Here is an 18408-nt window from a genome sequence, read left to right as displayed (position 1 = left end):
AGAGAGAAGTGCTCGGTTAGGTCATTTGTACCCATTTCCTCATAATCCTTTACACAGATTCTTTAAGAACTTTTGCTGTTTATTATTGTTGTAATTTGTACTGTGTGTACATGCATGTGTACGTGCACAAATGCCATAGCATATGTATGGAGGTTAGAGGACAACTGTCAGGACTCACTGTGGTCATGTTTTAGTATATCTGTAGGCTTATCTTAGAAGTCCATAAGGGTGGAGACCAAAGATTCTTCATCCTTATAACTCAGGTCCTCGGGATGGAAGAAGGTTCATAGCAGGTGCTCACTAAGATTCACTAAATAAATGATTGGTAGAAAGGCTGAATATTCAGAATATTTATGAATATTTAACCTTAGTTAAAGAGGTGATCCAGTTTACACCGAGACTTACGTGCTTTGATCTTAGGACATTGCCTCTGCTCCCACTCAGACACAAATAACTTTGACTTATCTAAGCATGTGGGCATTAAGAGTAACCTGTCTGATCACCCCACACTGATGAGGAGGAGTAGATGAGGTGTAATGAGGGAATGATTGTGGAAGCACTTTGCAAAATGAGACGCAGTGCCTGAATAGACATCTGGGATAAAGGAAAAAGAGGGGCTACTGCAGATAGCACAATCTGTGTGTGTTGGTGGGGGGGTGGACAGTATAGTAACACAGTGGGTGAGAGCTTCAGCTCAACTTTGAACTTGGTTTGGCCTGGGTTGGATACTAATTGTGTATAGCCAGTCTTGAAGATGGTAATAACACATAGGACCACTGATGAGGTATATGGTACCCCTAGTGTTAGTGCCAAACCAGCAATAAAAACAAGTGCCTGGCACCAAGTATAGATTCAATGAATGCTAGCTCCTTTCCTCTGCCATATCTTTCATCTCCTCCCTTCGCCTCCCCTCCTCTCTCCCCTCCCCTCCCCTCTTCTTTCCTCTCCCCTCCTTTCTCCTCTCCTCTCCCCTTCCCTCTCCTCTGTCCTTTCCTCTTTTTTCTCTTCTTTTCTTTCTTTCCAGTGGGGTCTTCCATAAGCCAGATTGCCCTCAAACTCTTTACATAGTAGAGGGCAGACCTTGAATTTCTGATCCTCCTGCCTCTATCTCCTGAGTGCTGGGATTACAGGTACATGCCACCAGGCCTGGTTTATGTGATTCTGGGGATTGTGCCCAGGGCTTTGTGCATTCAAGGAAAGTACTCTACAAAATGAGCTTTACCCCAGCCCTGAAAGCTCTTTTCTAAATGGAACTTTGGAGTCTTCTAGTAGATGTATTGATAAATGGATCTGCATTATAAAAACAGCAGCTTCCTTGGTTTCATTATGTTGAGGTAATCCTATTTGATAAGTGAGCCAGATGATCTCTTGAAATCAGCATTTTAACAAATTAGATGCAGAACAAGGATAAACAGTGTGGGTGCTCCCAGGGCTCTGCTTTTGTATGACCTATGCCGGAAAGTTAGGCATGGATGAAACTTGGAATTGGAAAACAAACACATCCAGCCATCTCGTATCTTACCTCCATGTTCTATTTGATAGACTGCCTGGTTTGAGAAAACCGTCTAGATGTTAAAGCCAAAGGCAAAAGCCTCACATAATTTGCAATACATAACACATTCCTTTTTCAGGAAGCAAAACAAAGTCAAATGTTTCTGGGCTTTTTAGATGAAAAGTGGCAGCAAGGTTGGCTCCAGTTCCGTGATTAACTGCAAAGATGAACGCACTCAGCATTGGGAGTGCCTTTCCTAATTGAAGAGCCATCCTTCCCCACCCCCACCCCCCAAAATTGAAATTCTCATTAAAGTCAGTCACTGCAGCTTAAAATAAGTTGCAATGTGTTTAAAATAATTTAAATAACATATTTGCTTTGGGAGACTACAGACAGTTCATATTTTATTGCTACTGTAGGTCATTGTAACCCATGGAGCACAGATTGAAAATTTTAACAGTAGCTTCAGACAATCATACAAATTTTAAGAAAAGCTTGCACTAGTTCTCATTTTTCTCTACCCTATAGTTTCAAATGTGTATGTGTATGCATATATATATATATATATATATATATATATATATATATATATATCCTGGGTATATATTGAGAGTATGATATATGTCTAAAAGAGGCTTCACCCTGTTCTAGAACTAATTGTGTAAACCAGGCTTGACTCAAACTCATAGAAATCTACCTGCTTCTGCCTCTTAAGTGATTGAATTAAAGGTATGTGCCACCATACCTGGCCAGATTTTTTTTAACTGATAAGAACAAATTGTATATGGTTTTCTTTACAGTGAGCCAGGTCTAGAAATATTCATGGGAATCCAGTTATAAGGGGACACTGAACTACTGTTAACCACTGTAACTTCTTTAGATGCCATTTTATGCTCTAATAATAGAAACAACTTGGATAGACTCTTTTTACAGTTAAAAACTCAGGTTAGGTATCCATTATTTTCTAGTCTACACACCAACTAGACAAATATGAGGAAGGACTATTTCACTTTCTTGTGTTTGTCTCCATGAAAGGGGCTTCATTCATGTGTCTTTTTAAATGAACATGTTTATTGTGCCATTAAAATATCCTGAAATGACCTAGAGAAGGATGCACATTGTTTCAGTTAAATCAAATAAGTCAATGAATGATCTTTTATTTTTTTGTGATGACTGTAAAACATTCCTCCTTGCACACCGGAAATAAGTAATAAACCTGTCCAATTGAGCATAGTCAGGGAGATCAGAATCAATGGCCTCTATTTTTTTTTTTTAAATAAAGTATGTAATGTCTAAAAAGGGAGCCCATTGTTTCTGAGTTGAGTGGTATGTACCCACTATCTATGAAAAGGAATGCAGTGTGTTAGTAAATTGGATCGCTGCAATCTTCCTGACTGGAAATGTAAGTTCTTTTTTTTTTTTTTTTAAACTCTCACTCACACTAATTTGGTTTTAATGTTGACTCTAATCCAGACTGTTTCTGAGGGCAACTGAATACAATATGCCTCTTTATTCAAACCATGTAGTCTCGCCCAGCTATCCTCAACTTGAGCTCATTCTAACTTGGTCACATGCATCTATGCCTGCAGCAACCTTTAGGATCAGTGGAAGAGCTGATGCTGGGTTGGCCACACAGCAGAAGGTGTGCACCACAATTGTTGAGGACATTGGCCCAGTGTCACATTATGCAGCTCTTGCTGTATCAGTACTTTTATCTTTAGTCCAGGGTAGCACTGGACTTGTAGTGATCTTCCCACTTCTCCTTCCCAAGTGCAAGGATTACAAGCATGATGCTTCTCTCAGGCTGTTTGTCTCCTCCAGAGATAGTCTTGCCCTGTAGTCATACCTGGCCTCCAACTTAGGATCCTCTTGCCTGTGACTCCCCAGTAATAGGATTGTGATGCCTGGCAGGATCATGATGTGCTTTTTAAAAACTATTGATTACTACCACCCTTCCTCCTGCTCTCTCTTTCTGTATGTGAATGAGGGTCCAAGTGTGCCAATGGCATGCATGTGGAGGTTAGAGGGCTTGAAAGTTTTCAAGAGTCAGGTCTTTCCTCTCCTCTCACCATATGGGTTGAGGGATTGAGCTCAGGGATCAGATTTGCAAGGCAGTTCTTGTACTGACTGAGCCTTCCTGCTGTCCTAGCATGTACTTTTTGAGTTGCAAATGAGAGAAGTGTGAAGGCACACAGAGGACCCTTAAGACCCTTACTTACCAGCAGTTTATAAAGCATGATTGCCCATCCTGGCCAGAAACAGCCTGGTTCAGAGAATCAGAAAAATGGATCTTTTTATTTGATTTTACAACAGAGTTTCACGTAGCCCAGTCTGGCCTCCAACTTTCTATCACTGTGTAGCTGAAGATGACATTGAACTCTCATGATTTTCCTGCCTTTCCCTCAAAAGTGTTGAGGTTACAGGTGTGTGCAGCACCATGCCCTGGTTAGAGATGTGCATCTCTGATGATGGCCTTTGGAGTGTGGTGATGACTCCCTAGAGTAGATAGTCACACATCACTTCTGTTTGGCTTCTGGCAGAAGATTTACCTTTCTAATTAAGTTCCACTTAGACAAATAGAGTAAAATGCCAGCTTTATTCATTCTTGGGGACTTGAAGATTATTAGAGAGATCAGACATGTCAGTTGAGAGATTGAATAGGACATGAGGGAAAAGAAGGAATTAAGTCAAGGTGAGACAAAATGCAGCAGCTTTCAGAGTGGCAAGTAAGCCCTGATTAAGGACTGCTCTCACTCCAGACACAATAACAAGACATTTTTCTACTCTGTGGAAGTGTTGACTTTATTTTAAGAGGCAGCTTTAAGGTGTCAAGTTCCTAACATCTTTTATGAAGAACTATGCCTGTGAAATAGCCCTGGATATGAAGAAATATTTTCTTTTATAATTTGTGTGTTCTTCAAAGCTGGATCTACAGTAAAGTGAGATTATCTTGTCAATAATTTTAGAGAAATATATGTAAATCAAAGGGATGATGTATTTTACTAACGAAATACTTTTATAACCAGGCATGGCAGTGCATGCTTGTAAGCCCAACACTAAGGAAGCTGAGGTAGGAGGGTCACAAGTTTGAGACCAGCTTGAGCTATATAACATTTTCCAGGTCTACAGCAAGATCCCATCACAAAAAGAACATTCGAGAAGGCCAGAGAGATGGCTCAGTGGTTAAGAGTACTGGCTATTCTTCCAGAAGACAAAAGTTTGGTTTCCAGCACTTACATGACAGCTCACAAACTGGCTGTAATTCCAGTCCAAGGGGATCCAGTGTTTCTTCTGGCCAATATGGGCACAAGGCATGCACGTGGTATGTAGATATACATGCAGGCAAAACACTCACACATATAAAATTAATTAATTTTAAAAATAAAATAAAATCTGGTAACTTTGATGAAGTATACTGCAAATAAGCATTTTCTTTGGACTTATTAGTGTTGAGCTTAAAATAAAATTACATTTCTCCATTACTTTTCCTCTTTCCAACTCTTTCCATGCACTTTCCTCATTCTCTCTCAAATTCAAATCCTTTTTCTTTAAATGGCACCACACACACACACACACACACACACACACACACACACTCCTAAATAGAAATACAGCCTTCTCAGTCTGTGTATGTATATATGTACATACTTGCATGTATGTATATGGTGATTTAAGGGCTGACCATTTGGTATTGAATAACCAATTTAAGGGCTCTTCCCTGGGGAAGACTATTTCTGTCTTTCTCAATATTCTATGTTGCCTGTACTTTTCTATCTAGGGTTCAGGCTTCATGAGATTTTCCCCATTTCAGGTTAGCATGTCTATTCATGCTACCTCTGTTCAGGTCTTGTTTAGGAATCCATGCTGGTCAGATTTTGTAGATGTAGTTTCTCTGATATTTATAAGAGAGGTGGTAACTTACACTGTTTGCATTCTCTGAAGGCAGCTGATGCCTGGGAATATGTTATATATTAGTGTACATCTTGACACGGAATTTTAAAAATTACCTTCAGGGGAAGACAATAGAATGGAAAGCTTAGTGGTGCATACACAGAATCCTAGCACTTTGGAGGTAGAAGCAAGAGGATCAGAAATTCAAAACCAGCCTCAGCTACATGGGACATTGTCTCAAAAAAAGTGCCCCCTCCAAGTAGGAACTTAGTGTAAGTGGGGGTGACTTCTTTATTTTTAAGGTTTCTTTTAATTATAAAAAGAGAGAAGGTAGTGAGAGCTTCGTCCTGTGATGTCATATGGAAGCTCTTCTTGGCTTTCCCTACCTGGCCACTTTTTATTTCTTATCTTACCCCAAATCTCTTGGTTTCATTGGCCTTTCAAGGTGAGACTTCTATCTACATAGGGCATATTCCTGCCTGTGACCTCTTCCAAAGTGACACAGGTGGTAACTTCACTTCATTTTGTGAAGTGAAGTCTCCCAATCACACCTTGTATCAAGAGCATTTACAGAATGATAGAAAATGTATGAGCCCCGATTTATCAAGTTTTGGTAGGAAAATAAAAGTCTTTTGCCTTGTCTTCTTTCTCTACCATGACATGGCAAAAGGGCAGGTATAGTTGATATAAAAATTCAAATATTCATATATTTGTTTGTAACATGTATCTGTTGTCCATGAAGGTGAGAAGAATCAGATCCCCTGGAACTGGAGCTATGGATAGTTGTGAGTCATTATATAGGTGCTAGGAAATGGACTTGGGTCTTCACAGAAACAACAGGCGTTTTTAACCCAATTTGAAGACATCTTCCTGTCCCATGTTTGAATTTTAGATTGGGAAAGAGGCTGGCAACCAGTGGAACCATGCCTGTGACTAAATAAAAAAGGTAGAATTTAGCCTGGCAGTGGTGGCACACGCCTTTAATCCCAGCACTTGGGAGGCAGAGGCAGGCGGATTTCTGAGTTAGAGACCAGCCTGGTCTACAGAGTGAGTTCCAGGACAGCCAGGGCTACACAGAGAAACCCTGTCTCAAAAAACAAAAAACAAAAACAAATAAACAACAACAACAAAAAAAGGTAGAATTTGACAGCGTATAGCTAGGTATCCAAGTTAGTGGCTCCAGAGTCTAGAGGCCAAATGTAAGACAAGTTCAGAAATAGGGAATTCCACTGGGTAATAATGAGTAGTGTCTGGAATAAGCCTTGTAAATGAGCCATGATGGAGATCTAGGGTTTGGGTGCTATGTAACATTTTATAAAGGAGAAGAATAAATGCAAAAGAGGCAGGATGAAGAAAGAAGAGCCAAGGGAGTGCACATTGATAGATTGAGGTAGTGAGAAAGATTGGACTTGTTAAGGAGGGTCATCTTGAGAATAGTTTTGCATGCTACTCCCTGAGAAAGCTGAACATGCTTTTTTGTTTTCTTTGTTGTGAATACATATTCTTTTTAAATTTTATATGTATGAGTGTTAGATGCTTCAGGTGGGTGCAGTGCCCATGGAGACCAGAAGAATGTGGTGGATCACTTCAAACTAGACATAGGGACACTTTGTAAACTGTCATGAGAGTGTTGGGAATGGAACCGAGGTCCAGTGCAAGAGTAGCAAGTGCTTTTAGCCACTGAACCATCATTTTCAGTCTCTCGGGGCCACACTCTAGTTCACACTGCCGTGCATGTCACTGTGTAGCCCAACCAAATGGGCCTTGAACTTGTGGTGATCTTCCAGTCTTTGCCTTTTGAGTGAAGTGCTGGGATTAAAACCAGTAGCTTCCATGCCTGGCTTATGAATGTGATCTTTCAGGCAGTTTAGGTTAGGTTTTTTTTGGTTGGGTGGCTATTCATTGACCTGTGGATGCTAAGTGAAACCTCTAACCAATGTCTCTGATATCTGAGTTTCTGAATGCCCAAGTTATAGTACTTGGATTGTTTCCAAGGTAAAAATGGTGTTTTTAATGAAATGTTGTAAAATTGATTAATTAACCAACTAATAAACTAATTAATTAATGCCCATTAAACATTGCTGCTTCTGAAGATGACTTCTTTAAAAAAAGTTACACAGAGACAGAAACACGAAGTGCCAGAAAAATTGCTAAATGTGATCTCTAACTAAAGAGGTAGTGGGGATATGGCTTAGTTGGTAGAGTGATTTCCTAGCATCCAGGAAACCTTAGAGTTTGTTCCCAGAACTACATAAACCAGTATGGCAACACATACCTATAACCCCAACACTTGGGAGATGAAGGAAGGAGAATCAAAAGTTCAAGGATCAGATCTAACACAGTGAGGTCCAGGCCAGGCTGGGCTACGTGAAACCTTGATTATAAAAGAAAGAAAATGACAGTTAATTTTGATGAAACATCCTTCCCACCCAGATAAGCTACTATTAGTAGAACTTTGGATGTGTAGATTATAGTCTTTCAAATTGAAAGTTACCTTTTCCTGTTTCTGAAGTGTTATTTTGCCATATCCTCTGCACATGAATTGAAACTGGTTTTAGAACATGTGTAAGAACAAGTGGGTACAGCTTGTAATCTTGGTCATTTTGCTGCTATATAACACAATAAGTAAAATACAGTCCATTTCAGCAAGGCAATGAAAGCCTACAAATCCTTCATGCTTCTCTTCTCTAGAATACTTAGGTCATGGTGTTTATGATGGGATTTAATGGGCTGGGGCCATATTTGGTACCTGATTCAAAAGATACACAGCAATAGAGTTTGAAGTGCCTCTGGTCACTTCCCAGACACAGGGACTAATTACTCAGACATGGAAGGTAGAAGAGTCAAAAGATTATACCGGTGTTACATGGCTCACGTTGTAGAAGTAGTCTGTCTTCATGTAAGTCTCTCTGATAGAGCATTCTATCAGTCAACTAGTGAGAGACTGTTATTCATCATGGATTTCCCATGTGTTGGCAGAGTAGTAGGTCCATTTGGACTTCAAAGACCCAACCATCCAATCGGAACCCTGTGAGTAGTCTTGGTACTCTCAGAGGAAAAAAGAGACATGTAGATTATGAAGAACCGGTAGATCACTGAGGATCCTGCTGTGCGGCATTGCATGCTCCAGAACTTCTTTCAGGAGAAACATGAAGGTTGGTCCATAGAGGACTTCATGGAAAGTAACATAGGGATTGCTGTTACAGTGGCCTGCAGCTGCCCCTGTGTTCATGAACTTTGTCTCTCTTCTGTGTGCAGACCTCATCACTAGCCATACGTCCTGTACCTAGAATGTGTAGGGAAATGGTTGCTTTCCCTATCCTTTAAGGCTCCAATCAAGTTATCCAAGGCCCCTGGGAAAGCAGAGGCTTCAAACCATCCTCCCTAACTGTCCAGATTGTTACAACATTAAAACGGACACTACTGGGGAGATTCTCAGTCCTCATATACTTACTATGGCCCTCAAACCACCGAGTTCTAAAATGTGGAGGCCCTTTGTCAGTCCAATGAAAGTAAAAGAAGAAAGCCTTGTGGGTGTTAGAATTTGATTTGGGAGTGTGTGGCTAGTGGCAGTGAAGAGTTTAAATATATTATAGAGGAGGGTAAAATGGCTCAGTGGATAAAAAGCCTGACATCCTGTGTTCAGTCCCCACAGGATGAGAGGAAAAAGCTGACTCCTACAGGTGGTCCTCTGACCTTCATATGCCTTCAGTGTTCTCCATGCACAGTGAATGGATGACATGTAAGATATGAGCAGAAATATGTGGTTAAGTGAAATGTGTTCTTAAAATACAAAAATAGGTGATTTTCCAAATATTCACTTGTGAGTTGTTGTTACTAACACAAACATTTTCCCATAGAAATAAAGTACATGGTGATTATGTTGTCTGGCTGGCCCACAAAAGCTTGTTTCATACTTTATGTGGCTAAACTATAAAAACACACAGACACTACGTAGCAGGTGCAATGCCAGGCCTCCAGGAAAATGTGCTCTTCGTTTTAGAACTCGTGGAAATCAGTCCCTCTTCTTAAGCTGGTGGTGGTAGTGGCTGGGGAGGCCACTCAGGTTCTGACATAAAGACACCCCAGTGGTGAGGCATCACCCCCTTCCCTCCTGAAAACTGGCAGCCATTGTGGTTCTAAAAAGGCTGCAGTGACTGGAGAGAGTTGATGGGGGAGCTACAAGAGCCATCCATTCGATTCCGACAAGTCCTTTCTCTTTCTGCTGGTTATTCTCTTTTTACAATCCAATGGCTGCCTTCCCACTCTAGATGATTCTATCAGCTCTCGTCTCTTCTCCTCTTTCCTGAACACTGAACCCTCAGTTGAAAATAAATGTCTGCTGTGGAGTTTTCCCTGAAGGTGTAACACAAAAGAGTAAACATCCTGGACTGTGGTGCACTGATGATGCTTGGGAAGTCGATTTGGTGACTCGAGAATGTGAATAGTGGGGAATGAGGCTTATGCCTTAGCCTTAGCTCTTTCCTAGCAGCACTATGAGGCCGAGGTTCCCGGCTCAGAGTCTACGAGGTTCAAGTCATCTAGGAGCCTGTGTTAGTCATATAAAGTGACTGCATAGCAACCCGCAGAGACAACAGAATACGTGTGGTTAAACAGACTGCCTTTAATCACAATCACAATCCAGATGTTTAGTGGCGTGATGATAGAGATAGAATTTGAATGTGTGAGTAGGTCATTTTAAGTGACATTCTGGATAAAAATTAACTTATGAAGTCTATTCTGTTGTTCACAGTACCATTGACTCCTTTGCTCTACATATTTAACTCACACTCTAGGCAAGCAGTCTACCACTAAACTATATCCCCAGCCCTTTTCCCTTTCTGTTTTGAGGCAGTGTCTTGTTAAGTTGCTTAAGCTGGCCTTGAAGTAATTCTATAGCCCAAACAGGCCTTCAACTAGTGTTTTTCCCACATGAGGCTCACAAGTCCGTAGGATTACAGTCTAAGTCACTAGATTCAGTTCACTGTTCATAGTATAAGGAATCCACTTAGCAGTATTTTTTAGCAAGCATTAAGAATTTGACATTTGAGTTCACGCAGTAGGCCTTTGATGAAGTTGGCTACTCTGCGTCCATTTTCTACAGCCTTGAGAACTGAACCAGATTTTAGACCTCAGAAATCTTGCTAAGATGTTGCCGTGGAGATTCTCTATTAGACTTCTCATTAGCCTGGATTGGTCGAAGTCTTTCTGGTTATAAAAGCCCTGAGAGAGAAGTGTTGCTTTCCTAAGATCTTGTAACTGTTTACCAGCAACAATGCTGGTATTAGAGTCTAGGTCTCTGGACCTCCAGGCTAGAGCTCTTCTCAAAATATCTCATGTTGCCTTGACTACAAGCACAAGTCAGACCCTGTTTTCTAAATTGTTGAAATGCAGAGAAATGGAGGGAATCAAAGTCCAATGAATTCAGGGTTTGCGCTTTTAAGTTTGTTCCCCATCAATAGACAAGCCGTTATTAGCCCGGGTACAAAGACCATTACCGTATTCTAGTAAATGGAATGCTAGTGGGTAAAGAGTCCAATTTCGAAGCTAAGAGCATTATTTGTTGCTGACTTTGTGACTGCTTTTAGCAGGAGCTTGGTGGAGGCCTCACAGGTTACAGAGCCAGAAGCAACGGCACCAGCGAGATATGACTAAGCAGCTCAGAGTGGCTTCCTCAGCTGTACCATGTAATGACATTTCCTTCAAAGTTCGGGAGTTAGCAGAGGCAGTGTGTTCAGCTGTGAGAATTAGAGAACGTAATTCAAGATGAGCTCAGTTAATTTAAAATGCCTTTTCATAAGAGCAGGATGAACAGGGAAGCACTGGAATGTCCTTAAATATTTGGCATCTTTTCTTTAAACAGGCTGGAAAGAGAAGCTGTCCTTGTGGTTCCGTGGGATCACTTGTTTTTCCACTTGATTAGATGTGAAAAAAAAAATGATGGGGCCAATTGTGATCAATGTAAACCTAAAATTCTAACCTGAAATGGGACTTGACTGGGTACAGTGACATTAAAGGAGCTGCTGGTTCTGAAGTATAATATGGGGGCGGGGGTGGATTCCTTTCTTAACTAGGATGTGGCTGGCAGCTGTGGCTGCTTAGCTCAGGTGTGTTAGGTGTGATAATGAGTCGGAGGTGGCTTAGCTCCTTGTTGTAACCACAAGTCCCCCCTCCCCCATCTGACTATTGCCTTACAGAACTGCCTTTCTTGACTCTGGCAAATGCAGTATGACTTGTGTTGGGAAATGGAAAGATGGCCCAGAAATTAGGCAGGGCCTCTTGGGAGGCAGTCTAGTATGGGGGAGTTTCTCATTGCCACATTGTAGAATTAGTCATTTTGGGGATTCTAGCAAACTGCAGATGGTACAGATACTACTTGGACTGAAGTACCAAGGAATTTCTTCCTGTGCAAACCCATGGATGGCTTTTCTGGGTTTTCTTGTGTCTCATGGAAAAGCCAAGAACATGTGCAAGGCCTACAGTGCCCCTCAGAGCACCCACTTGTAAATGATTTGAGGGAAAGTGTCATATATCTCACTCAGGCTGGACTCAAGCTTGCTGTGTAAATGAAGATGAACTTGGCCTTCACATCCTCTTGCTTCTGCCATGTCGCTATTGAGGTTACAATAATGTCTAAAGACTCTTGATTTACAGAGAGCTAGGAGACAAATCCAGGGCTTTATGTAAGTTAGGCACACACTCTACCAACCAACCCACCCCCCCAATTCCACCACTTTCTTGGTCTGTGACAACTACTCTGGGTCTTAGTTTACTCATTTAAGGAAGTGAGCAAATAATTGTTCCCATATTGCAGGCTTGCTGGGAGAAACAAATAAAATGAAAAAGTTTAATCTATGATAATGTCAAAATATTATAACCTTTTAAGAACAGAAATGTATTGTGTTATTCATGTCCCTGAAGGTTGGAAAGTCCAGTAGCTGGTAAATGCTCACAGTGTCCTCGTATGGTGGAAAGGGCAAAGCAGTTGTTTGGGTCCTTCTATTTACTCATTTTAAAATTTGTGTTGTGTTATGTGTGTGAGTTTTTGCCTGCACGAATGTCCTTGTACCACATGTTTGCCTGATACCAGCAGAAGTTAGAGGAAGGCATCATATTCCCTGGATCTTGAGTTGAAAACAATTGTGAGCTGTTATGTGGATGCTGTGACTTTAACTCTGGTCCTCTGGGATAAGCAGCCAGTGGTCCTAATGACTGAGCCACAGCCCTGTTTTTACCTGTTTAATAAGCTTGCTAATCCCATTTATAAGGTATCGATGCTTGAACCTAATAACTTCCCAGTATCACCACTTCCAAATAGTACCACCTCAAAGATTATGTTTCACTCTAAATTTTGGTGACATAAACACCCAAATTATTGCTATATATATTTATTCTCTAAGCATCATGCCAGGCAGATGGAGCCACACAAATCAGTGATCATAGTTATATGATTAATGAGGAACGGAATGGAGGTGTAGCTCAGTAAGTAGAGTGCCTGGTTAGCGTGCATGAAGCCCAGGGTTCCTTACCCAGCACCATATAGAGATTGCTATAGTGGCCCATGTCTATAATCCCAGTGCTCTGGAGGTAGAAGCAGGAACATAAGAAGTTGAAAGGTGATCTTTGGCTATACAGGGAGTTTGAAGTCTAGACTACGCTCCATGAGATCTTGTCCAAAAGTGGAAGGTAGAAAAAAACGGACCAGGAAGTGAAGGAGTGTGTTCTACTTTGACTCTTTGTCTTACATGTTGAAAGTGAGAGTGACTCCAAAAGGATATGTTTATGAAGTCATAAATATAATAACTTTTGCATAATTTACCCTGGTAGATCCCCAAGATCCCAGAATTCATAACTGGCATCTAGAGGATGGAAAATCTAGAGGTTTCGATGTCATTACATATTTCCAGAATGGAAAAACTTATCAAAACTAAATGTCTTGTCTCATATCATCTGCTGGTATTGGAGTGGACTTTGGCTGGTTATATATGATTGTTCAGAAAAGAATCCCTAATGATGTCTACTTAGTGTCTTCTCTATTGCTTATCCAGAATTGAGTTTCTGTTGTTTGTGAACCTGAACCCCATCTATCCAGTTGCTGGAGTGGCACCTTCGGGGTCTCTGGCCATATTTCACGTTCTTTTTGTTTGAGTCACAGAAGTGATAAAATGAATGGAGGGTAGGAGTACTGCTGTTTATCTGATCTTCATGAGTCTAAATGAACCACATGCCTTATTTCTGGACTAAAATAGGAATAAAGAAAGGTCAGCTAATCAGAATCTCAATCATATACTGGACACTAAATGGATGATATCATCAAAACTCTGACATGATTTGACATTGACTTTGAAAAGCACTTTGGATAATTATATACTTTAACTTTCCACAAGCCCCAGGGTTTGCAGATAGAAACTCAGATTAGTTCTCCATTTTGAGGCATTAGGGTTGGGTGTGGTAGCTCAATCCTGTAATACTAACACTCCAGAGGCAGAGACAAGAGAATTCCTGTATACAGTGTACTCTAGGCTAGCCAGAGCTTCATGGCTGTCTCAAAAATAAACCAAAAAAAAAAAGGGAACAAATGACAACAAAAATGTGGTGTTCTTCCTACTTGAGTGACCTGTATGGTACCTCATTTCTCCTTGTTTTTTTTATCTCATGCCACTCTAAGGGATTCTCCTCCACTTTTTTTTTTCAGTTGGACACCAGTGCACTCCATCTTTCTGAACATCCACAACTGTAAATTCAGTCTCACATTTGTCCTTTGAATTATGGTCTCAATGGATGGAAGTGATGTGCTCTCTCCAAATGATAGTTCCTTCTCTGAAGGGGGCCCAGGTCAAGTTCATAGCAGAAAGATCTAGAGTAGAGCTTCCAATACTTGCTTTGGAGAGCCTGAGGATATAGCTCACTGGTCGAGTACTTGTTCAACATGCACAAGACCCTAGGTTTGATCCTCAGGACCATAAGAAAAGGGCATGGTTCTGCACACCTCTAATCCCAGAACCTAAGAAGTAGAAGCAGGAGGCTCAAAAGTTCAAGGTAATCCTTGACTGCAAAGTACGTTCAAGGCCAGCCTGTGCTACATGGAACCATGTTTCAAAAAAAAAAAAAAAAAAAACAATTTAGAGCTTAGGAATTTATGGTGTAGTGAAGCCTATCTGTAGGTGTATCTGGTCCCCCAAATGCTCTAAAACAATAACCCCTGTGCATTGGTTTTCTACTAGTCTCTAAAGGCCACGTGTAATGCCTTCCTGTATCATTCCCACTGCTCTATAGAACAGACTAGCTGTGAGAAGACAAGCATCTGTGGAGAAGCTCAAGCATATTTGGGTTTTCTCAAAAGGGAACTGGGTGCAGTCCAGGCAACTTCCTCATTTGAGCGGTGACTCTCATTGAGGCATGTTTTATTTTATGTTCAACTCATGTGTTCTAAAACTCAGTCAAATACCAGGATATTTTAAGATTACCAGTGTTGCCATATGTAAGCCATCAAGCTGGGTAAGGAACAGCTACAGAAGTAAAACACAGGGGAGATTTTCATTCCACGTTTTACTCTCATCTCTGTTTTAACCTTGCATTCTGCTTATTATTGTCTACCCACCTTTCCTGTATCTGTCTAACACATATATCCACGGGCATACATATAAGCACAATCCCACTGGGGAGTATAGGATTCAAAACAAATGAACTTCACAGACAGCCCTACTTAGACTCAGGGGTTAAAAGCAAAAGAAAACATAAATAAAGGGAAGAGATGTGGGGGTGGATAATAGGGGTGTGGGGGGACTGTCAGAGAAGGTAGCATGACAGTGATGAGAATATATAGTCTACGTCTCTTTCTCTCTCTCTCTCTCTCTCTCTCTCTCTGTGTGTGTGTGTGTGTGTGTGTATGTGTGTGTGTGTGTGTGTGTGTGTGTGTGTGTGTGTGTGTGTGAAATTGTCAAAGGAACACACTTAACACAAAGGAAACATGGAGGAGACTCTGCCTGGTGACCATTTTGGCATAGATGTCATAAACTCTCTCCCACTGGTCAGTTCTAGGGGAGATTGATGAAGTCATCTTCTGGGGCTCAGGTTGCTCTCACCACTATCTACTGTACTGTGTTCACCTTGGCTTTGGCAAACTAAAATAGAACTCCTCTCAGTTCATTCCTGGAAATGTGCTTTTTAAACATTTGGAATGTAGTACTATTTAATTCTTCAGAAATGTTAATGGTATCCTTTTACTAAAAGTCTATCTGTGCTTCTTGTTTATTTGCACTCCCCCTCTGTGTATGTGTGTAAGTATGTGTGTGTGTTCCCATGTCCACTTCATAAGTATGATTATAGAGGCCAGCAGAGGACAACTTAAGGAGTTAACCTTTTAGTGCCACATGTGAATTCTGAGACTCAAACTCAGGTAGTTAGACTTGCTATCTAGACTAAGCAGGCCTTGAATTTTTGGTGATCCTCCTGATTCAAATTGCCGAATGATGGGATTGCTAGTATGAGTCACCATACCTGGCTAATATCTACACTATTGAGTGCCTACTTTAGATTGTGCCTGTGGTTGATACTAGCCTCAATATACAGAGGCTATATGAAGCCTCCACATATCTTAATAGAGGGAATGTATTTTAAAACCAACATTTTATATTACATTGAAAACAATGGTGCTGGTGAAATGACTCAGTGATTAAGGAAAGGCACTTGCAGTTAAGCCTGATGACCAGAGTTAATGTCCAGGGATACATATGGTATGGTGGGGGAGAGCCGATTCTCAAAAGTTGTTCTCTAATGAGAACACACACACACACACAGAGAGAGAGAGAGAGAGAGAGAGAGAGAGAGAGAGAGAGAGAGAGAGAGAGACAGAGACAGAGACAGAGGCAGAGGCAGAGGCAGAGACAAAGATTGAGGATATATCAGTAGGTAATTGGCACTTTCAGTAGGAACAGTAACCTATAAGATTGCAAAATCTGGCTATGCAGATGTTATTTTTAGGCAGGTCTCACTCTACCCTAGGCTGACCTGGAACCCACTCTGTATGTAGCCCAGGGTGACTTAAATTTTATGGTAATTCTCCTGCCTCAGCCTCCCAAGTGCCAAGACTATAGATGTGACCCACCATGCCTGGCCAAAGTGTCAGAAAGGCCTGGCATCATATCTAGAAAGGTCACCCAAAGCCAGGAAGAACTCACAAGCTCAGGCAGATGGAGAGTCAGATCCTTGCGGGTCAAGATCAATCAGCAGAAAACAGGAAGTGAGGCTTCGAGCAAAAGGCAGGTTGGGACAGCAGTTCTGCAATGTGGCATTGGGACCCTAAGCAGAGAGGAAGGGGAGGAGAGACAGGGACTTGTGACAGTGCCACCAATGAGGACAGTTAATAAAAGGTAAAGCAGAAAGCCTCACCTCCTTATTTGTAGGCTTCTGAGGCCTTTGGAGAGGTGTTGGGCAGTAACAGGAACCCCTGCACACAGGCTTCCTGTAACTAACTGACTGAGGAGCTTCATATGTTCAGGTCAGGAGAGTGGGTCTGAGCATGCGCTTTAGATTTCCTGGTGGGTGCTACCTTCTCAGCTTGCCTTTCATATCCCAAGTGCTGTTTTGTTCTGAGTCACTGATGGCTGCCACATGCCATTAGGCAGCTCAGCTGCTGCTCTAGTTCCTCCAGAAGGTTTGCAGAGGTTTGCATCTTGTCTTGTACATTTTTCCCTCTTGAATACTAAAGCAAAGGGTCTTCTCACAGTTTTATTTGTTGAGTTGATTACTTACAGTGTCTTACAGTTTCAAATTTCCTTTCTAATAGGTATTTGAGCCTGATGACCTCTATTCAGGGACCAATTTCACCAAGGTTCTGAATACTCTTTTAGCTGTCAACAAAGCAACAGAAGGTAAGACATGTTGGTGATTTATGATCCATGTTTCTAGAAGCTAACTATGGCCAAATTGTTCAAATGGTGCAAATTTCTTCCCTCCCCAAAATAAATTTTAAAAATATAAAATATTTAATTTTTATAACTCAAATGTACCCATCACAGAAATAACAAGAAAAAATAAATATCTATCAAATTCTAATAGTCTTAACATAAAAATAAGAACCAAAAAGTGGCTTCATGCAAAGCTTTTGGATCACCAATTGAGTATAACAAGACAGAAAGAAAAGGGAAAGACCAGTTAGTTCCTCCTTTAAAAAAAGGTTTACAAAAACCAGCCATCACTTCCCTTTCTCTACCAGAGATATTTTTCTTGCAGTCATAAAAGGGAGCTTGTCAGTCGCTTTGCACTTGAAATGAACCCCCAGATTCCCCAGTGAATGTAAAGAGCAGCTCATTTAAACATTTCATATCTGCTGTGTTGGAGATTATTAATTATAATTTGAGTAAAGAGGAAACTGATAAAACTGTACTAGAAAGCCATTTCTTCTGTGACATCATGTCTTAACTATATCAATAGTAGTCATCATGAGTTCAAGTGCTTTGAGCCCTTTCCCTGGGTCTAGGCTGTCTTAGTAGCTCCAAGTGGTCTCATTCAAACAATCAAACACCACCAGTGGACATAGGGATGGTAAAGCCCACATTATAGATAAGGAAAGCCAGGCCCACAGTTACCCAACTAGAAAATGGATGGCTAAGCTAGGATTCAAACCCACACAAAACTGTCCAGAGCCCTTATGCCAAACATGAATCCTACTGCATGAATGGCTTAGGAGCCAAACGACTCTGCTCAGTACTGCCAGGTGCCAAGGAGGAAGTAGAAAATCTGGCCCTGCCCTTGAGAAAATTACTATCTATTTATGGAGACTCAACTTACCCACGTGAACCAATTAGAGAGCTGAGCAAACAATATAATCAAGTGCGGCGGAGTAGGATGGAGAATCTAGGAAGCCATCAAGTAATTATAGTTTTACCCCAAAGAGCTGTAGAGAATGGCAAGATGTGGAAAAATACTTCTCTGAAGTTGTTCTTTTGCTATTTGGGAAAAAAAATGGTTTTTGAGCTATTGCAAGGCGTATAGCAGAGAGTACAGCTAATTCAAGTAGCTAT

At 41.1% G+C, this 18408-nt stretch overlaps 1 protein-coding gene across 6 annotated transcripts in view; it reads left to right on the top strand.

Annotated features, from left to right (window-relative positions):
* Arhgef6 (Rac/Cdc42 guanine nucleotide exchange factor 6) overlaps positions 1 to 18408 on the top strand; it is a 111109-nt gene that overhangs the window by 14923 nt on the left and 77778 nt on the right. For all 6 annotated transcript variants that reach the window (XM_076918819.1, XM_076918820.1, XM_076918818.1 and 3 more), the window contains one exon: positions 17172 to 17256. In XM_076918819.1, coding sequence (XP_076774934.1) covers positions 17172 to 17256 — 85 coding nt within the window. The remainder of the gene's footprint in view (positions 1 to 17171; positions 17257 to 18408) is intronic.

Source organism: Arvicanthis niloticus, chromosome X (assembly GCF_011762505.2).
Source record: "Arvicanthis niloticus isolate mArvNil1 chromosome X, mArvNil1.pat.X, whole genome shotgun sequence".
NCBI lineage: Eukaryota > Metazoa > Chordata > Mammalia > Rodentia > Muridae > Arvicanthis > Arvicanthis niloticus.
Note: the sequence above shows the minus strand (reverse complement) of the source record. Positions and strands in the feature narration are given on the sequence as shown.